Genomic DNA, 22,899 nt, shown 5'->3' on the forward strand with positions numbered 1-22,899 from the left:
TTTTGTATTCTTAGAAAAGAGTTGGGTGTGCAACTTTTTCTTAAAAAAAAAAATAGTTGGACCAGAACTTGTAAAAGTTGCAACTTAGAAAAGTTTCAAACTAATTTTTAATTTTATTAAGAGTCACCAAACAAAAACAGAAGTGTAAAAGAAAAAACTCGTTTCGTTTTTATAGCAATTAACAACAGGTTTATGCAAAATAAACTCATTTTTATATTATCTATAACAACTAAACGAGGTTAGTTTTCTTAGTTTATGTCTTTTCTTATTCCATGCTTTTACCTTTGTTTTTCTTCTTGTCTCTTATTTTAACAAAATTATACTTCGACTTCCTGAATTCTTATCTTTTATTTTTTTTTGAAGTGGTTTAATGTAGATTATTAATTTTTTTGAAAAAAAATAGTACTACATTAATGAAAGTAAAAAATAAAAGTAAAAAAATAAGAATCATAATTTTATTGTCTCTTTTTATATTTATTATGTGAAACAGATAAAGCATTAAAGAGTGGGTTATTATCATAATTTATCTGGTATTTGAAATAAGTGTTAGATATATTTTTTAATCATTCTTTGCTTTGATTGAAAAGTCAACACAACAAATTTAATTTCAGTTTGTTACATAATCACCACTTTAATTATTTGCTATCTAACACGAGCTCCAATCTAGTTATTTTTTTATTAGAACTAAGTGGGAGATAATATTGAATATCTCTTTAAACATTAATTGTTTTAATCTAATAGCTGGGAAAGTTTCAGAGAACTCTTATTACAAAAGTGATAGTGTGATTAATTGATTAGAAGTGGTATAAGGTAATGACAAATTTCTTGCTCTTTTAAAATTAAAGATAATTAAGATAAAATTAGATTTTGGTTTAAACTGACTCATAGTGTGAATATTAAAATTGAATTTTGGAAGAAAAATAGTTATACACCGATCATATAAATTAATTTTACATTATTATTCAATTATAAATGATCATATGCAATAATGGTATTAACTTTTACTTTAATAATTCTAAAAGTGTACGAATAGTAAGTGTTTATTGGTATACCATATAAAAAATTTTACACTATTAATCTTAATATATAATGGTTGAACTTAAATTTTATTTCATTAATTGTCCAAATTTTAACGTTAGTGATATATAGGAATACTCTCTAATAGAAATAATACTTAATAAAAACTATCATATATTATACAAAATATTATTTATGTAAGACTCGCTATATTTTTCCAACATATTTAAATGAGTATATTGTCTCTTCCTTATTGATATATTATAGTTATAAATTATTTTTTCCTAAGAAAAAGTTATATATTAATTTTATTTTTGATTTAAGAAAATAGTGCACGTATTTATATATTTAATTGTAGATTTTATTGTATTTTTATTTTTATTTTTTGCATTTTGTTAAATTAAAATCAATTACTTCAGAAGTTCAATATTCTTAATACATTTCATTCGAATTATTGAATTTTATTATCAATTGGCCCAATCCAATTCGGTCTTTTTAACTCTAATCATAGTTTTTGGTATACAATGATTTTGTTAAGTTTTATAGTGATGATTTAAAAATATCATTGATATAATGATGATGAATATGCTTTTTAGTTAATTATTAAGGTAAAATTCTTGCATATTCTATACATGAAAATTAAACTCTTTTGTTTCCTCTTAAAAATAATGCTTACACTGCAGATCGATGATTGTAATCCTCTTTTGTTTCACTAAAAAAATAAAATTAAAATAGGAATGAGTAGACAAAACACAATATTAATAATAACAATAATAATTGGTCTGTTTTTCTCTGAAAAGAAATAGTAATAATTATAAATAATATATAATATATTTATTTGGGAATTTATTGTAGTAAGTGCTTCCCTCCACATCTATATCCGAACCAAATTCCCTCCCTTCTCTTCATCTTCTTCTTCTTCTCTCTCTTTTTTCTCTTTCCCTCGTTTTCTCCTTCATTTCTCTCTCCCGCTTTATTATTTTCCGACTCAACAATCGTTCAGATCTTTGTTTCCTCTCCCATTCCTTCCGATTCCCCCAATTATCACTCTCAAACCGCACCGATCCCCCCTTCCGTGAGGCGGATGTCGGCACCGCGCGCTCCTTCCGCTGCCGCCACCGCCACTGCCTCCTCCAACCCACCCGATCAGATCATGCACTCCATGAAACGCCAACTCCCCTTCTCTTCCATGAAACCGCCCTTCGCCGCCGCCGGAGACTACCACCGCTTCGCCCCTGACCACCGCCGCCTCGACGCTGAAGCCGTCGTCGTCAAGACTCCTGTCAGTGCTTCCCTAATTTTGTTTTTTATATTTTAGGCTTTTTTATTATTTTCGTGGCTGTTGAGTTGTTAGAGTGGGTGTTGTGGTTCAGTGCTCGTGGTGGCTCGGGGAATTTGTGGAGAACCAGAGATCTGCTCAATTAAAGGGTTTAATTAGTTACTGAGTTGCTAATTTGTTGGCGTTAGTCGTTGAATTAGTTTATAGGTGACACTGCAGCTAGATTGTAACTTGGTTGGGGTTTGTTAAGTGGTAGTTGTGATTGAATTTTGATTTCCCAAGTTAGGGTGTTTGAGAGTTGGAAATATAATGTGTGTGTGGCTTGTTTTTATACAGGGTATGGAATTAATTGGTTGATATCTTTGTATAGAAGGTTATAAACTGTTCCTTCTGTTTAGTCTCTTTGGTGATATTAAGTTCTTCAGTTTGTGACTAGAGCAATGAAGAACTTGAATGGATGTGGTTGTTGATTATCCAGAAGTTGAGTTCACAGTGTGATTGTAAATTGGTCAATTTCCGGAGGAAGTGGAAGGGGAATTTATTGGTTGTATTATCTGCTTTGAAGTACTTCTGGAAAGTCCCATTGACTTCATGTGAAATTATGTGTACTTTTTTAGCTCTGGCCTGCTTATGTTTTATTTGAATCATTTTACTCAACCAAATGTTGAAGTTGGAGTCTACCAAATTTATAGGTTATTGGGCATTTGATTTGACCACAGATCAGTCACTTTATCCATTTCCTTGACTACGAATTCTGAGTTTTTGTGACATTCTTTTGGGGGTGCCTTTCTTACTTTCATATGAAAGCAATTATACATATTTGTGCTTGTGTCATGCCTAGTCCTTTTGTCCTTGGGGCTCTGGGAAAAAAGGGTTTCAAATTAAAGGTTTCTCATTAAATGATTACAAACTAGCAATAGATTAGTTAGTGATCATGTGAAAGAATGAATTATGCATACTCTTGTGATGGACATCTCTATAATAGTATTGAATTATTCTTTCATTTGCTTTATGAACATTCTAATTAAATATTACTTTGCAATTAAATTCTTGCAATGCTTTGGACCCAAATATAGATTGTCCATTATGGTTTATAGTATGTGAATTATTTGTGAAAATGTAATTCTTACTATGCTAATTCTCCTGTCTATTGTCATTTCTATTGATTGCAATGAGTATATTTTCACATTTCAGCAATTGAAGCGGAAGAGTGAAGCAGCTGATTTTGAAGCTGATTCTGGTGATAGGATGACTCCTGGATCCACTGAACCAGCTAATAGTCCTTTTCGTACACCTGTATCAGGAAAGACAGGGAAGGGTGGCAAATCCTCTAGGATGACAAAATGCAACAGACTTGGAACTCAAACTCCAGGCTCAAATATTGGTGAATATCATCTTCCAAACATTGTATAATAGGTTTATATGTTTTTATTTTTAATAGATATCACAAGAAAATGCATGTAATTCGTATTTTGGTTCTTTGTCAACTAACATACACCACAATTACTTACCTGTGTTTTGGCATGCAAAAATTAAATACTTTTTTTTTTTTTTCTGTAAACTGGCAGGTTCTCCTTCTGGCAATAATCTAACTCCTGCTGGTCCATGTCGTTATGACAGCTCTTTAGGTATTATAGCTTTTTGTATTTCATTGTTGATCATCAAGGTTTATTGTTTATTCAATTTTTTATGGTTATATTATTACCCTTTGGTTTCTTGTAGTTTCATCCTTTCTCATTTAGTGGCCTCAACTTTCATTGTGTATTAAACCCTCTCAACCAAAAACTTGTAGTTTATACACTAACAAATTTTACAATCAACATTTACATTGGTTGTTTATTTTATCATTATTTCATTCTGGTTTAATATTTTCAAAACGTACCCTACCCTCCAAAGTTATTGTTTAGTTTATGCATTACCCTCTGGAAATAAAAGCCACTTTGGTGGGTCCAAAAGGATGGGTAAGGAACAACTCAAAACCAAACTGAATTGCAAACTTAACTGAACCACACCTAGAAGAATCAAATTGTATTTAGCTTTCTAATAGCCTAACCCATTTCTATCTAAAAAGCTGTTGAGATAATTACTTTCAAATCCGATTCAGTTAACCAGATTCAACTAATTTAAAATATAGAAAATGTTATTTCTGACACCCGCACTCACCTAGAAGCTGACTGACTCCTTGTTGTTGTCCATGCTTTCAATCTCTGTCACTTAACCAAAATCTCCTAAACCTACACATTCCTCTACCACTACCATGTACCAACAGAGGCACAACCTGCTCTGTTACGCTCCTTGTCATTGCTATCCTCCGTATCGAAGCGCATGCAGATCCATCAACATGATTGTTTTGCAGCATAAAGGATCACACCCTTGGGTTTAATTACAGTTTTGGAGAGCTGGTTTTTAAACGTGGTGTGGTTTGTATACTGATTCTTTAATTAGTTTTGATTACAGTTTGGTTTAGTTTTTTAAATCAAACCAACCAACCATGCCTTAGATGGATAGGATGAGTTAATGTTGAATTGACATTGAAGTTAACTGAAGCTAATGTTTTCAAGTTAAACTAAAGTCGAGGAGATTTCATTTACAAAAAAAAAAAAGTCTGGTGGGTTCATTTGAAAATGGTGAAACTACTGGTAGATTAACTGTAATTTTCCCTTCATTCAATATGTTTTACTGACGAAAGAAAATTGCTATACATTTTTTTTAATTACTGCATATATCATTTTCATAAAAAATAGGTCTGTTGACCAAGAAGTTCATCAATTTGATCAAACAAGCCGAGGATGGTATCCTTGATCTGAATAAAGCTGCAGACACGTTAGAGGTTAATATATTTTCATATGCTCTTGTGATTCCATATTGTAATGTTTGATAATTTGATGTTTCTTTTTTTTTTTGGTATCTACAGGTGCAAAAGAGAAGGATATATGATATAACAAACGTTCTTGAAGGGATTGGCCTTATAGAAAAGAAACTGAAGAACCGAATTCAGTGGAAGTAGGAATATCTATTCTCAATCCTTCTCATAATTGTTGAGTTATTGAAGTTTTAAACTATTTTACTGACCCCTTTGATGAATATTGATCAGGGGACTGGATGTTTCAAGACCGGGAGAGGCTGATGATAGTTTTGCCAGTTTACAGGTTAGAAATGATTCAATTTTCTGCTTGGGATTCACATGGAGATGTATCATTGGATTGGAACATATAAAGCCCGATTATGTATTCAATTTATGGTTTCCTGTCGAGAAACTTTCATTTTTTCTTGCTGGATCTAGCTGTTGTCAAATCATTTTATGTGCTAGCCTGTGAAACATTTTATTTTGATTGAAACAAATTACAGACCTTCTCTGACTTGAATTTCAGTAAGTTGCTTTGCAATGGGTATTGGGATTGAATTTTTGTATAATTTATTTTATATTATACTTCACAGATAATATTAATTCCTGAAATTTTGTTGGCATTTGATTTCTTTCTGTTTCTCATCTGCAGGCAGAAGTTGAAAATTTAACAATGGACGAGCGCCGGTTAGATGAACAAATAAGGTTTGGGAACCATCCTTGGCATATTTATCTTCATTGGCTTATTCAACTATAATGTTTTTGGACCATGCCTTGACCACTTAGTTTTCTATTTAATTGCAGGGAGATGCAAGAAAGACTGCGGGAGCTCAGTGAAGATGAAAACAATGAGAGGTAATATTCATTTTTCCTTTACTCATCTTTGTGTTGTTTGGCTGCCATTTTGTGTGCATAACTATATTTGATGTGTTTCTTTAATCTTTTCCACATTCATAGGTTGCTTTTTGTTACTGAGGAAGATATAAAAAATTTGCCCTGCTTCCAGGTAAATTTCTTCGTCTACATTCTTTGCGTCACAATATAAACTTTTTTTTTGGATGTTTATTGAACTCGTAGTCTTTACTGCCAGAACGAGACCTTGATAGCAATTAAAGCTCCTCATGGCACCACTTTGGAGGTCCCTGATCCTGACGAGGTAATTTGAGAGGGCATGAAGAATTAAGTAGAAGTTAAATATCAAATATCACTTGCATTTTTCTCATCTTAAACCCCCTTTTTTCTATTAGGCTGTTGATTATCCGCAGCGGAGATATAGGATAGTCCTCAGAAGCACAATGGGCCCCATAGATGTTTACCTTGTTAGGTATTTTTTTTTATGATTCTAAAATCAGTTACCTCAAGGGTTTATTGCAATGGAATGGGTAGATGACAGTGCCGGATGAGGCAATAATGCTTCTCATGCAACATGTAATACAGTTAGATTCCTGACCTCCCCTTCGTTTTGTCATTTTAGTCAATTTGAAGAGAAGTTTGAAGATATTAATGGTGTTGATGTTGCACCCAAACTTCCATCCAGTCCAGATGTTAACAAACATCAGTCAACAGTGGTTCCAGAGGATAGAGGGAAAGGCATAGATGTTCAAGGACCAGATGTTGGGCCAAGTTCTGAGTTTACTACCTCACAGGATTTCGTGAGTGGGATCATGAAGATTGTTCCTTCAGATGTTGCTGTGAGTATCACCTCATTCTGTGAGGCATTTGTTTTTCGTATCGCGCTTCAGATGTTTCTTTGTTGTAACTTGTAATCAAGAAGTCAGTATTGTTTCTGATAAAAGAAATAAAAGCGCAAGTGTAGGAGCTTATTTGAAACTTTTTTTCCCTTTGCAGAGTGAAGCTGATTACTGGCTTTTATCAGATGCTGATGTTAGCATAACTGACATGTGGAGAACAGAACGTATCCTCCCTAAACTTCTTATCCTCCATTTCATTCTTTAGATATCATGCACCCACACACACCAGGGGAGGGGTTTGGGATTTTCACAAAAAAGAAAAAAGGAATTCAGGCTTGGTGATATTCTAAATCTTCATTGTTACATTTACAGCTGGAGTTGAATGGAATGAATTGGATCCGCTTCAGGAAGATTACTGTATGACTCGCGAGAATACTTCGACCCCCAGTCATCCGTCAAATGTAGGTGAAGTGTCTTCTACATCTAAACCCTCTGGAGGTTGAAGCTTCCGATGCATTGTGAATATAAAAGTGAACGTGATGTTCCTTTTCCCGCTGAGAACCTATGACATCCATCCATATTCCTTTTGTATCCTCTCTACATTATTCTGGCGGTTGGATTGAAGGTTCCATGAAGATGCTTTCTCATGTTTCTCCAAGAAGCTAGTCCGAGGAACTGAGTGGCCAATCAATTGGCTCATTGTATAGTAAAATATTACATAACCCAAGGGACCTTAGTTCAAGAAAAAAATATCTTGATGCTTTGCTGAAACCATCCTTGTATATTATTTTTACTCTTGGCTTCGTAGTACTTAGCTCCATGTCTTATGTTTTGCAAGCAATAAAAAACTTCGGAATGCAAAATTGGAAGAGTGATGTTCCTAGGCGTATCATCTTTAACGGTTTTAGTGAGTTGGCAATTACCTTATCGCTATTCTGTCCCTCGATAATCCAATGATTCACTGACTATAACCAATAACTTATTAGTGGGTTATATTATAGCGATTCTACTAATCTGGTGGATGCAATCATGCAAGCGAATTATGATAACGTTATTGGCATACACAATGTATATTATTAAACATCATTTTCATTATTTTTTAGACATAATAAGAATGTACATGCCCATAAGTGTGGAAACTAATGTTCATCTGGTGATAAAATTCGAGATACTATGAAGAGAAGCGTGTTCATTGTTTAACATTTGAAGGTATCACTACAAGCTACTTATCTTTCTCAACTTTCTTTCCAATCCAACCAGCCACAATCGGGGTAAGAGCCACTGTGGGTGGAAACCTAATTGGAGATGCAGCTTTATGTGCGGCATATGCCAAAGCAAAGGTACCAACCTTTTCGCCAGTCTCATCAGCTGAGATTCCAATCTGAAGATAAACACGCAATTCATTAATCCAAAGCAATTATTTTGTTTTCAATTAAATTGCAATCTACATTAGGTTTTGTTTTAGTGTTGCACCTTCTGCAACAAAGATTGGACATCAATTCCAGCACTAATTAGTGCATAACAAAGTGCGAAAGAGATCAATGACAGTGTAATCGAGGTAGCCAGGTATGCTCCTCCATATTTTGCTAGCAATTCCTTGGCTTGATCAGCCTTTGATTTCTGTTCCTCAGAATTATCCTTTCCTTCCTCTTTCGAGCTGAAAATCTGCAAGACACCATTTTTATTTAATATTGAATATTGATTCATTACTTAACATTCCATGAAGGAAAAAATTCACCCAAAACCCCCCATCATGTGCTCCCCAAACTTGGTAAAATAAAACGAGGCCAAAGGAAGGGAATGGAAAGAAAATCTACAATTTAGGGATAAAAACAGAGGCTTCACAGGCTAACTAAAAAAATAAAATAAATTGATCAAGTGGCACATCTTTTTGTATTTAAAGGCAAATTTTGACAAGCAAAACTGGTCCTTTTTGCCTCACTGTTTTGAAACTATTTTTTTTTTCAAGGTTTCTGTTTTCTTTGTCGGAAAACCTCAGCAATAAAATCATATATCATGGCATATCCTTCGATCATACTTTTGACTTTTCTCCAAGTTCAATCCAAATTGAACTTCTATTTTGCAACATACTTAATTAAGTGGGAACCAATACACACTTAGCATTGAAGCCAAGAAAACGAGGCAGCTTATCAGCAATTACACACAAACACGAAACCACCCAAAACCAAGAAACCTACGATTCACGAAACCGGAATCTTCTAGCAACCTTAAACTCGTAGATAAGCCAAAATAGACGAGAAAAATTGAAAAGGGCACCTTCCAAAGTCCAGCTTCAAGGCCATACTTCTTTGTAACTTCCTCAGGTGAAGATGCCTGTGAAGGGTTTTCAATTTCCTCCGTTTTCTCTCTAAGAGCTTGCACTCTGAAGCCCTTCACACGATACTTGAGTCTGTGAAATGAAGCAGAACCAGAAATTCTGTGAGTTCCTCTGCTGAGTATAGAAGCACAAGAGGGCGATGGGAGAAGCAGCGATGTGGTCATCATTGGCCCTCACAAATCTTGTACCTAATGCTCGAACAATTTGCTATGAGATGATCAAAATCGAAAGCAGAAAAAAGAAAATGAGAAACAGAAAGTGTTATGTTATGTGAGTTCACTTGAGCCAACAAAGAGAAAAAGATAGTAAAATGATAACGATGACACAAAATATCAGTTCATAAATTAGTTGTTGAACTCAGTGGCATAGTTCTCTGTTCGTTGGAATGGGCTTCCAAAATAAGCCCAAGAGAAAGACACGTAGCAAGCAATACAAGCACAATTATTTCACCTTTTCTCAATTTCTGCATCTTCTTTTTTCATTCTTTAAGTTTTCTTTTAATGTTTATAAATGGGATTTATTAACGTGTATTTTTGGTTCTTTGGACAAATGGACTTTGTTGTAATTACCAGATAAATGATTATTTGATATTACGCAATTGGATATTCTTGCACATTTACGATATTATTATAGTTTTTTTTCTTTCATAAATTTCAAAAACATGTGTTAGAGGACACAATTTTGAATATATTTGTAGATCTGAAAATATATTTTAAATTAATTTAAAATGTATTTTTAATTATGTAATACATAAATACATTCTTAAAATATATTTTTACATATACAATTTAAAATATATTTTATTGTATAATTTAGGTTTTACTTTAGAATTCTAGAATAATTTTTTTATTCCAAAAATGTATGCAAATGCAGGAAGAGGATAGGGGTGTTAAAAGAAAATTCCAGAAATGACGCTTTGTCTCACAACCAATCATAGTACAGAAAAACTTTAATTTAGGAAAAATCCCCTGTTGGACTAACTTTTAAAAATTAAATTAGCGTAATCCTATTATATAACTATTTTAAGAATAATATTTAGATCAATTTTATTGATTAGTAAAGTAAAAGAAATTATAAACATAAAAATTAATTCAGTTTATATTATTTCTGAAATAAAGAGAACTTTTTATTTGAATGATTAATATTCTCAGACAATACTTTTTTTTTTTCAAATTTCAACTGTGAAATTTTATTTATATTTTAAAAATTTCAAAACAAGTGAAAATAAATTATTATCATTTTTTTCATTAAAATGTATACAAATTAAAAAAAAAACTTATTTAATACATAAACATTATTAACAAACACCTTAATTTTTTCATGTGTTTATCATTAACACTGTTCAGTCAAATAATTATAGTTTCAACGGATTCATTTTAGTTATTATTAAGAAATGGACTTTAAATATCATTTAATCTTATAAAAACTAAGAATATAAATTTATATCTATTTATATATTATAGATTTGTTTTATTGACGATTTTATCATCTCTTCACATGTAAACGTTTATGTATCTACTCATAAACTCAGATTTTATTTTGGTGCAAAATGGGAGATTTTAAAGAATAATACATGTAAGGATTTAGGTTTTATTAAAATGACAACAGATATTGGATTTATGTATTATATCGATAACAATACATAGAAATTAAAAAAAAAAATAGAAAAAGTGATGCAAGAGCACATGGGTGAGGTGAGCAGAGTACATCTTCAAGTACAATTTGACCATCACATCTTAAATTCTCCAAAGAGTTAGCTTAAGCCATGTGAAATTATTATAGTAATGTAAATTTACAATTTAATATATTTTATTTTCAAAATATACTTTATTTTAAGATCCATGATTAATAGAAAAAATAACAGTTTACTCTTGTTTAGTTTTTGGGTTTGGTTGTGTAGCTTTTTTATAGTCATGTTTATTTAGTTTTCATCAAGCCTGATTAAAAAAAAATTAGGCTTTTTTTTTCATCGTGTTGGATCAATGTGGTCATCATTTAGTTGTAGTATTCAATTAAGTTTTAATTTCGTTAATTTAATCTTTTTTCGCTAACAATGTTTAAAAAAATTAATATATGTGAAAGTTGTATTTCACATGTGAAGTTCATGTTATATAGAATTGTCCAATATCATGTTAGCATTGTTCTATGTGTTAAGTCAATATCATGATATGTGTCAATGTCTGTATCATGTATATCAATTTGAGGTTGTATTTTTTTTTTTCAAATCAATCCCTATATTTTATTTTTATTCAATTCATTATCAATTTTGGTTAAAATTGAACAATTTTGTCTCTCTCAAATTGACATCAAATTTAATTTTTATGTAAATATTATACTAATATTTTTATTAAAATTCACATTTTTATCAATTATTTCTGAAATTCAATTATTAGATCTAATTATAAATTGAATATAATTCTTAAATTCAATTATTAAATAGAATATAATAATTAATAAAACATAAAATTAATATTTGTAAAACATAAATTTGATATTTTTTAATATTTTTAGATTTCAAGTAAAACATAAATTTAATATTCCTAATTTTTTTAAATGTCAAGTAAAACATAAATTTAATATTTCTATATTTGTTAATATTTTTAAAATATTAAATTTGTGATTTACTAATAATTATATTCTATTTAATAATTTAATAGAAGGATTATACTCGATTTATAAATAAATCTTATAATTAATAATTGAATTTAAAATATATTCAATAAAAATGTCAATTTTAATAAAAATATCTGCATAACATTCATATAAAAATTAAATTTAGTCTCAATTTAGAAGTGACAAAATTGTTCAATATTAACAAAAATTAGGACAAGAAAAATAACGAATATATGAATTGAGTTTAACAAAAAACAATGACATAATCATGAACGATATGTAACACTGACATTGACACGTGATACAATACTAACTTGACATGTGGACAATTTTATTTTAAATTGAAAAAAATATATAAAAAAAAAAACTACGAACGAACAAGTGACTTGCACTGTTCACACGCGTCAACTATTTAAACGCTGTTAGTAAAAATACTAAATTAATCAAAATTAACAAAAATTGAAACCTAATTAAACACAAATATTAAATGAGAACCACGTTAAAAAATATGACAATAGTTAAAAAAAATATTTAAACCTTCAAATTATGATTGTAAGGAAATAGCCATAATTGACATTCTTTTTGCACTATGAAAACATTGAAACTTAAGAAAAAAATTGAATAGAAAAAGAAGTTAGAAGAAGACCAAATAGAAAAGAAAAAAAGTTGAAAGGACTATAATAATACTTTTTGGCATAGTTTTATGGTTAGATATACGAATGCACTGCCTTAACATTTTGAAATTAGAAACATCGATTGGTTTGACTTTCAATAATCATAATTTTTTTATCTTGTTATAACAAAAGGATCATGCTATTTTGACATTCAATTTTTTTTTTACATTCATTTTATACTTACTATTTTACTATTTTTTTTTACAAATACAATTTTTTTTAATGACTACTTACTTTTAAAAGTGGGTTATCAAATGACACTCATGATGTCAAAGAAGCATTTCTCTATAACCAAATAAAAGTTCTTTCTCTCTCTCTCTATATATATAGAGAGAATGATAAAGAAGATAAAATAATAATCAATTAGGAATGTTAATAAAAATAGATTGTCAAAATTAATAAATATTTTTATGAAGTTAATAAAAAATATCAATGTTTTTATGATTTTAAAGATTAAAAATAAGTTTTATGTTGGTTTGTGGTAATATTCATCTATCGTGAAATTTACAAGTCATGGTCATGGATGATTTTGCAAGGTTTCTACAAGAAAGGAAATATCAAAGTTAGAATGGGAAAATTGCACCAATATTTATTTCCTTTGGAATATGTAGAAATCTAGTCAGAACCTACGTTACTAATGCTAATGTCATCAGTATTATTCTATGATTATGTCTTCCAGGATAATAACAAGCCCAAGACAAGTGGTTCCAAACAATTATATTAGGGTAAAATAATAACTTAAACTACAAAGCATATTTTTCTTCACTTTATCAAGACTCTCTAAAGTGGTGGATTGTTCTTGAAAGAAACATCACAAATTATAAATACTGATATAGAGATATTGTAAACAAAATTAGTTCAATATCTTTTTCATATCATTTTTTTATCAGAATGAGATAATTAATTAAAATTTAGGGGTGAAAAAAATGGATTGGGTCGGGTTGACCCGTCACTGAAAAATTGGCTAGAAATTACAATCCATCGGTGGGTCGCGTGCTGACTTATCACTTTTTTATTTTTTTTTTTAATTTTAATTTTTTATTTATAAACTTTGTTTATATTTAGAGCATATTAACTATAAATATTTTTTAAGTTTTTAATCGATCGATTAATATCCTTAGTTGGAAACATTAAAATAATTAGTATATTTACATGTTAAATTATTCTATTATAACTAATAATTTGAACTTAATTTGTAAGTGTTAACGGTCTAAATTATAATAATATTGCATATTTACATTTATAAAAAAAATATAATATAGAAAAAAATTCTTTTAATTATTTTTAATTTTTAAAAATAAATAAAAATGGGTCAACAAGTTTGGGACAGACTGACTTGTCTTTGACCAGCCAATTTGATGGGTTAGACAGATCAAACCAAAACAGACTAACGGGTTGAAAATTGCAACCCAACCAGTCTTTTTTTTTGGCGGACTGACAGGCCGACGGACCGGCTTAGCGGGCTAGACCCGCTTTGACCAGACCCACTTTGACACCCTTATCAAAATCCCTTATGTGTTATGAAATTTGAATTGCAAATTGTGTTTGCTATACTATACTAAATGAAAAGCTTAACATTAAAGATAAAGTTGGTGACATAATTGAGATAGAGCTTTGCTTTCTAAAGCTCCTTGAACTAATGCTACATCATGTTTAAAAATTGATCTTCCAACAAGCACAATACGCTCCTTGCATGACCAAATTAATTAATTTATTGACCCACCAATTCAATTTTGAGATTTAGTGTGGTAAATCTTCCATATGCATGGACATCAAATATAGGTGTTATGGAATGATTTTAGCCCTAATGGCATAATCAATGAACAAGATGTTCATGCATCTAATAAAGAAAATAAGAAGTTAGTGAGACTTTAATGTCAAAACTCAAAGCTAGTTATGGATAAGACGGCAAGACTTATTATTTTGCCGTTAAAAAAGAGAGCAAAGGATGGAAGAAGGGCCACATGTAAACTTATCGATGACTAATGGTTTATATATTATAGATGTTGACCAACAAATAATCATCTTCTAAATTTTATACCAAACTTGATTTTTTTAAGCAATAGAAAAATAAGATTTCTGAATTTGCCTTTGAAAGTGTAAGAGAATTTTATGTTGATTTTTACATGTCAATAAATTTAAAATGAAGTTCTAAAAGTTTTTTTTTTCTCTTTTAAGATAGACTCTACAAGTCATCATTAAAAATATAACTTAATTATTAAATAAAATTTAAAATTTACATAAAAATATTACTTTATATTTTAATAATAATACAAAAATAATATGTTGATACAACTATTTTGAAACACTTTTTAGTTTATTGAAATATATAAACTCTTTTGAAGCCATCATGTACAATGATCTTTGAAAAAAAATTCTTCGGTAAAACTTTACTTACGAGTCTTATCAATGAATTTTAAAATTTTTATTGCTGACAAATATTTTTTTTAAATGAATTTTATTAATAGATTAACATTTTTATTATCGATTAATATTTTTTCAGTAATAATTTTTTTAATAAGTTCTATCGATAAAATGGACATCAAGTTTTCGTTTTAGATGATTTGTGATAAAATTTATTGATAAATCTGTTTTTAACTTTTCTTAAAATTCCGTTGATAATTGAAATTTTTTAATATTTATTTAAATTCACCAATAATTTAATTGTTCTAAAATTCTTTGTTAAAATTTGTTGATAATTAAATTTTTTAAAAAATCACTAACAATTTAATTTTTCAAAATTCTCTGATAATTAAATTTTTTTAAAATGTGTGTGTAATTTTTTTAAAATATATTGTTAAATTCTATTATATAATGGGTGTCAAAATTTTCACAACATTTGACGAAATATGTGTTACAAAATAATTAGAGACGAATGATAAGAATAAAGAGAAAGAGTAAAATAAAAAATCGTGGCAAAGACAACCACAACAATGTAGGAGGTGACAATGACGAAGGTTGTGTTAGAGGTGGAAGATAAAAAAAAATTACAGAATTTATTAAGAGATTGTGGTTATCAATAATTCTTGATGATTTTTTTCTATTCATAATAAAATATTTATAAGTAAAATTTATTAACAATTTTTTAACCATCACTTTTTCAACAATAATTTTGATTTATCGATGAAATATTATCGACAAAATTTACCTATTAATAATTATGCTTTTTTTTAGTATATTTTATTTTAGTTTTAAAGGTTAATAGTTGTAAAAACTTCATTTCTCACTTTTTTTTATCATTTTTGTTTTTCTGTATATAAGAAAAACTCTTTGGGTACTAATCATTTGGTTGAGAAAAAACTTCATACTATCAAAGTTTTGACTATGTAAATTGGTTCACTACAATAAATATTAAGTATTTTTTATTAATTTTTTTAAAATTAATTCTATATTAACATTAATTAATCTTTTTATATAAACACGTGACAATTATGAAAAGCTAAATAAGTATTCTATTACTTTAACTATAGAAGACATCCAAAAAAGAATTATCAAAATTTCAAAAATATTATTTTTTATTATACGAAAAATGAAATATTATTATACTAAACTGATTATTTATCCATTACAATATACCGTAGACTAAATGGACTAATTTTCAATCACACAATAGCATTAGTCTGTCCAAGTCCATCATATATAACCTTGATAGTATGCTTCTTTTTCTTTATTTACAATACAATATATAATTAATTCTAAATGTTTACTTTTAACTGTTTTATCTATAGGAAATCCTTACTTTATTTAGAAACTCAAATTTAAAACGTAAAAGTTGTTAATAATTTAAAATTTAAAATGTTTTATTTTTGTATGAAAATTGAAATTAGTCTATTTATAAAACTTTGAATCAATTTAGTTCATCATATTTAAGAATGGGTTTTTCAACAAATTTTAGTCTTTTTAACTAAATTTTATTAAGTTTATTTAACATTTTAAACGTATTTCTTAGCAAATACTGAAACAAACATGTTTTAAACAGTGTAAAAAACTCAAATACTATCATGAAATATGTTTTAAACGTCAAACAAACTTAACAAAATTTGATTAAAAAAATTAAATTTACACATTTATAAAATTGAAAGACTAAATTGAATCAAAATTTTGAAGAAAAATTAATTCAAAATTTTACTAAAAGTACAAAAATATATTTATCTCTAATTTTATTAGTTTTTTTCTCGTATATGTAAGATGGGCTGAGCATAGTAGCTTATGCGGGTTAGTCGTCCTTAACTTATTTTTAATAAACTAAATGAAAGACACACTATTTTAATTTTGGGGGAAAATTATGGTTTAGCACTTCTAAAACAATTACAACAACTTGATAATTATCATAATAATATATTTTGATTTTTAAAATTACAAAATAAAAGAAGTTTAATTAAAATATTAATTTTTAATGTTGCGATTTGGATGTATTTAACATTTAAAGTATCACCGCTCTATTTTTAAACATGGTTATACCATATATCGTTTATTATTTACTCAGTGCTTTACCCTTTTTTTGTTTTTGAAAAGGCTATAACTAAACAAACTAAATTCATTGCTAATATTTTCAATATTTTTAGTTTGAAGATTATTATCAAAAATAGAATTTTATTTATGTTATAATTGAATGCAAATACAAATATCAAATTACATGTTAGTGATAACATAAAAATAATTATTCGAAACAATAAATAAAGGGGGAAAATATAAACTATTTTTAGAGACCTTTTTTTTTATAGTTTTTAAAGTTTATTGAAATGTAGTGATTTTTTTAAACTATTCCATTTTAATTCCTAAATGTCAATACTTTAAAAGGAATAATTTATCTCTTTCTCCTTATATTTTTGTTTATTTTTCATGAAAAAAAAAACTTAATTTAGGTGTTAATGATTTAGTTGAGAAAAGACTTTGGAGTACTAAGCATAGTTATCTCATTTATTACTTAGGGATTGTATTTTACTTTTTCACAAAAGTTACAGCTAAACAAATTAAACTCATTGCTAATACTTTTAGCAAGGAATCTAGCTTGAAGATTAATTTGTCTAAATCCAGGGCTATGTTCTCTTTTAATGTCCCTTTGAGAAAGAAGAAAATGTTGCCTTGCTACATCTAGTTTTCTATATAAAATGTTATTTTTACTTATTTTCCAAAACTAACATAGAAAAACAGTCTATTCAATGTAATATATATTTATCAATTAATTCATCAATATATTATTCCAATAACTCACTTTTCATTTTTCTTTACATGCTTGTATCTGGTTGAAGCTATTTAAGTTGGTTATTAGTAACTTATTTTCTATTTTAACAAACAATTAGCTTAATTTTATGCTCCACAGTATCAGACAAGACAAAAAGACAAAGCTTGAGCGGCAAAAAAACAGAGAAGAAAACATATTGGAAGAAACCTGTTTTGTTTCCTTAGAAGACAACTTTATTAACAAAAGAGTGTTCCTTTTTAGTATAAAGTAATTTTCCTATTTTTATTACGCAACAAGATTATTGTAAATTCAACAACGCAAGGACGGCACCATTACCATTTCAAAATCTAGAGTTCTCTGTTCTGTTATTATTGAATCATCAAAGTGTAGCCATTGTTGAAAATATTTAACAACTTTCTCCCTCAAGATTCATCAAATGATTAAGCTCCTATAATTCTCCTACGTCAAGTCAAAATACCTTCATAAACACCTTCTTTAAACTCCACCCCCATTTTTTCACCAAACATTTCAGAAAGAGACTCACACACACTTGCAACCCCACCTTCCTCTTCAAGGACACTAATTTAATTCACCACTTTATCTACTTTGTACCTCACTTTTCTAACTCTCAGCACAAAGTTAGTTTGAAAAGGAATCCTACCAACACCCCATTTACCTTGGACTATCCAACTTAACTTACTTCCACTTTTGTCCATTCTCATACCTCAAACTAAGCAAAAACAGAGTCCTCTGTTACACTCTGTTTCACTCTGTTTCACTCTGTTTTCTTTTCTCCCTCTATATATTCTACCCCTCTTTCTTTACGTTAACCAACTTTCCAGGTTCATGTCTTCCACAAAGAAAAGCCTTCTCAGAACCGTGTTCACAGCAAACGGAAGCTGTGGTTGTAGCAAATCAAAAGCCTCTGAAGTGCATGAACCGACTCCCAAACCCAAAATCTCTCGTAACACTCATCAAAAGCCAAACAACCTTAGCAGTAAGGCCTCTTCCACCACTTCAATGGAACACGTAGATGAAGAAGAGTTCACCTCGACCACAGTATCCGAATCCGAGACTCTTCATGATCCCAACAACATCAACAACAACGACAACGTTGGACTCAAACGAAGCCCTCTTGTGGACAGTGTGGCCATCGAGAAGGACTCTTCCAACCCGTATCATGATTTCCGACACTCCATGCTCCAAATGATCTTTGAGAAAGAGATCGAGTCCGAGGACGATCTTCAAGATCTTCTGCAGTGCTTTCTTCACCTGAATGCACCATGTCACCACCACGTCATCGTCAAAGCCTTCAACGCCATCTGCGAAGAAGCTTTTCCTCGCAACGTTCGCACCACTCCGGCTGCGTCTGAACCTTCTCCCTCTCGCCGGAGCCCTCGCCGGAGCCCCCTTCAAAAGAGCAAGTGATCATGACCACACCGGAGTGAGAAAGAGTAAATCTAGATGACAGATTAAAAGTTATTTAATGATTATTGGATTCAAAAGCAGAACTGTTTCCGAAAGTTACTCTCGTGAAAACTTTCCACTTTGTATCCAATAGACTTCATAGTTCTTAAGAAAGTTACATGATTTGTGATTTAATCGCAACCTTTTATGATTTGATTTAACGAGGATGATATATTTGTGTCCCTTGTTCATGATTATGTTGATGTTGTATTGTTTTTTCATTGGTGGTGTCTATGGAGGTTGTTTGTGGTTGCATGAACACTCCTTCATGGCAATGGAAGCTTACGCTAGATAGGCCACACATGTGTCTAGGCCATGTGCAGGCATTGAATTCACACGTGGGATGAAGATGCATGTAAACATCATGGTTTTAATTTGGCTCCTTCGTTCTTTAATTAGTAATGCACGAAATTAGTATGTGGGGTTCAAGTTGGGGACTTGGTTGATGAGTATAAAAAGCCGGAGGAGCTTCAGAATCGCAGGTCTTTGTGTGTGCTACTTTTTAAATATGAAATGATCATTAATATATATATATATATATATATATATATATATATATATATATATATATATATATATATATATATATATATATATATATTTAATTAAACAAATTAAAGTATGGATTCAAAAGTTTCACGTTTGGGGTGGAGATGACGAAAATAAACAATATATAAAGAGAAATAAGTATGAATTTATTAGATTAAAGTTTTGGATTACTTGTGAATGTAATTCCATATTAGTTAGTTAAGAAATAGAAAAAGTTAAACATCTTAAAATTTTGCATCTTAATTTTGATTTAAAACTAGTATTTTATGTGAGTTAGATTTAAATTATTACTGATGTTCTGATCCAATCCAAGTTCGTCTAATAGGATCGATAGGAATAATTATTGTATTCTCAAGGTATTATCCATTTTGGAACGTAAAGCTCCGTCAAACTTTTGTCTTTAAAATATACTTTGGAGGGTGGAAGGAGGAAAAACTTGACTTCTAAACAATGTGAAATTGATTGAATGTATCAGAACAATTAATATTTTTTCTTAAAAAAATCTATTAAGGATATTAGAGTCAATTACTCATCTTAATAATCGATATAGATAAATATAATATAAATAAATCGTTAGTCTTCTTCACAAATTTTTCATGTAAACGTATCTGAAATGAAATTATGTTTAGGAGTAAAATTTTTGAAAATTCAAATGAAAAAGTTGAGTGAGTGTCGTTAATATTATATCTTTTTCCAAAGGTACCATCATATTCGATTCACTTCTCTCAAATTAGATAGTTAGGTCTTTTTATCTTTAACAATAAAACTTGATTAATATATTATAATTGTGGTAGTTATTTGTGAAAAGTAATCAATAGTTGGTTAAGGTATCTAATCAAATAGGGTAAGAGAATGATAGTTTAAAAGGGAAGGTGTTAATTCTAATTTCGTAGCTGCAACTACAAATGGCCAAACTTAACTAACACTGTACCTTTAATTTGATCTTTTGAGTGAAGAAAGCATTATTAGCAGATGGGTTGATTCGATTAGGACAACATTTCTCATCCAACAACAACGCTCATCATATTAATTAATTAACCGCAGCTTCCTGTTCTCCTTCTGAAACTTGGATTCTGAAATCTCATGAATATCAAATTTTATATATAATTAGTCTTCACTAGTTTTTATATGGAGAAAAATTGAATTACTAATTTTCACACTTTAAAATTTTTATGTGTCTGTTTCTGAAAATGGATTTGGAAGAGTAAACTTGAGTGTTTGTAAGAAAAAAAAGAAATAAATAAATAAATGTGAGATTATTTGAATTAAAAAATGATGAAAAATAAAAGAATTTGAAACAAAAGTTTATGAAAGTTTAAGAATTAAATGATAAATGTAATAGATTTAAAAAATATTTTAATGATAAAAATAAAAAATTATCATTTTACCTTGATTATAAAAAAATATTACTATTATAGTTATTATTATAAAAATAATAATAATAATTATAATAATGATTAGTATTATTATTATTTCTGAAAAATAATTATAGTTATTATTATAATAATAATTAGTATTATTATTATTTCTGAAATATAACATAGGTGTTTTTTTTTTCAGCGTAGCATAAGGACTTGAAAGAAGGGAGAAACATAAAAAACGAGGACACGAGAGTAATTTTATATGGTGATCTGACTTTCTCATCATTTCTTTTCATATATGCTAGTAGTTTAAACTTATCACCTTTCCCTTTTCTACGCGTACACTCCTTCCAAATTTATAAAGACAAACATAAATGACATTTGATTTTTTGTTTGTAAATAGTTCGAAACAAACAAAAGCTACGAGTACCATGATAAATTACACTATAAAACAATTTTGTTGGAACGTATAAAATAATATAATAGACATTGTAAATCTCCTTAAAATCTAGAGATAGTTAATATATATATATTTATTTATTTTAGTCTTTTAAAAGTTTTTATGTGGATTTATTTGATTACCAAGAGTAATGATCAGTTTTGATATTAGTAACTAATCTTTTAAGCTGCGAAGACATGACAAATAAAATATGAAGGGAAAGAGATTGATATAACATTTAAGTCAATTTTAATTTAGGTTAAAATACTCTCTTGGTTCATGTTTTTGTTGAAAAATCTCAAATAGATCTTAAGATTTTTTTTAGTCTCAATTAGGTCTATATTTTTGAAAATATGTAACAATTAAGACCATTCTGTTAGTATAGAGTTAAAGGTGTTAAAGATGTGTCACGTGTCAGCTCCACATTTTTTTGAATTTTTTTTGAATTTTTTTGAATTTTTTGAATTTTTTTTTTGAAATTTTTAATTTAGTTTTTGAAAATTATTCATGCCACGTGTCACGTCAATATTGTACCACGTGTCAAGTCAAGGTGACACGTGTTAAATCATTGTCTGAATCTCAATTTGGTCCATATATTTGTTATTTTTATTTCCCATTTTTTAAAATTTTTTTAAATATATTTATTTTAACTTTTTACAAAATTGTTTTAAAATTTTATATTTAAATTTATAAAATTGTTAATTTTAAACCAACTTTAACATTTGTATATAAATTATTTAAAACAATTTTGTAACAAGTTAAAATAAATATTTTAAAATTTTAAAACAAAATATAAAATAAACTTAATATTAATAAAATGTTTAATAAAAATATCATTATAAAATTTATATAAAAGTTAAATTTGATCTCAATTTGGAGAGGATGAAATTGAAAATTAAAAAAAAATGGACTGAAATATAATTAAAATAACAAATATATGGACCACATTGAGATTCAAACAATGACTTGACACGTGTCACCTTACTGAATTGGCACAATATTGATGTGACACGTGGCATGAATAATTTTCAAAAAAAAATTTAAAAAGTTTAAAAACAATTTAAAAAAATTTAAAAAATTTAAAAAAATGAGAAGTGAGACTGGCATATCCTTAACACCGTTAACACCATACTAACGGAATGGGCCTAATTGTTACACATTTTAAAAAATATGGATCTAATTGAGACTAAAAAAAATCTTAGGACCTATTTGAAATTTTTCAACAAAACATGGACCAATAAAGTATTTTAACCTTTAATTTAACATGTTTATGAATTTACTTTACAACACGTTTACAACACATTTTTCTGTCTGATCAAATGTGAAACTTAGAATACTTGAATTTCTATTTGTTAAAAAAGGAGTTCAATATATTTAATGAAGAAGTTTTAAGTCAAGAAAAATTATAAAAATACGAATTTTTTTTAACAAAGAAAATGAG

The 22,899-nt window shown here is 28.8% G+C and overlaps 3 protein-coding genes across 3 annotated transcripts; 2 read left to right on the forward strand and 1 right to left on the reverse strand.

The window, feature by feature from the left end:
- Positions 1-1,894: 1,894 nt before the first annotated feature.
- On the forward strand, positions 1,895-7,707 carry LOC114169500 (transcription factor E2FB-like). Its single transcript, XM_028054674.1, has 14 exons — positions 1,895-2,299; positions 3,491-3,680; positions 3,865-3,924; positions 5,041-5,126; positions 5,211-5,299; positions 5,391-5,445; positions 5,794-5,846; positions 5,946-5,996; positions 6,099-6,147; positions 6,232-6,297; positions 6,389-6,465; positions 6,616-6,832; positions 6,990-7,056; positions 7,205-7,707. Exons 1-14 carry the CDS (start codon positions 2,102-2,104, stop codon positions 7,333-7,335), a joined length of 1,389 nt encoding a protein of 462 aa, XP_027910475.1. The 5' UTR covers positions 1,895-2,101; the 3' UTR covers positions 7,336-7,707.
- Positions 7,708-7,886: 179 nt separating this feature from the next.
- On the reverse strand, positions 7,887-9,538 carry LOC114169501. The gene is made up of 3 exons (XM_028054675.1): positions 9,110-9,538; positions 8,306-8,497; positions 7,887-8,213 (listed from the first exon to the last, which is right to left on the reverse strand). Exons 1-3 carry the CDS (start codon positions 9,335-9,337, stop codon positions 8,055-8,057), a joined length of 579 nt encoding a protein of 192 aa, XP_027910476.1. The 5' UTR covers positions 9,338-9,538; the 3' UTR covers positions 7,887-8,054.
- An 8,368-nt stretch (positions 9,539-17,906) lies between these two features.
- Positions 17,907-19,244, forward strand: LOC114169159 (transcription repressor OFP6-like). The gene has a single exon (XM_028054198.1). It carries the CDS (start codon positions 18,489-18,491, stop codon positions 19,068-19,070), a length of 582 nt encoding a protein of 193 aa, XP_027909999.1. The 5' UTR covers positions 17,907-18,488; the 3' UTR covers positions 19,071-19,244.
- Positions 19,245-22,899: the final 3,655 nt, after the last annotated feature.

The sequence above is a fragment of the Vigna unguiculata genome, chromosome 11, assembly GCF_004118075.2.
Source record: "Vigna unguiculata cultivar IT97K-499-35 chromosome 11, ASM411807v1, whole genome shotgun sequence".
NCBI lineage: Eukaryota > Viridiplantae > Streptophyta > Magnoliopsida > Fabales > Fabaceae > Vigna > Vigna unguiculata.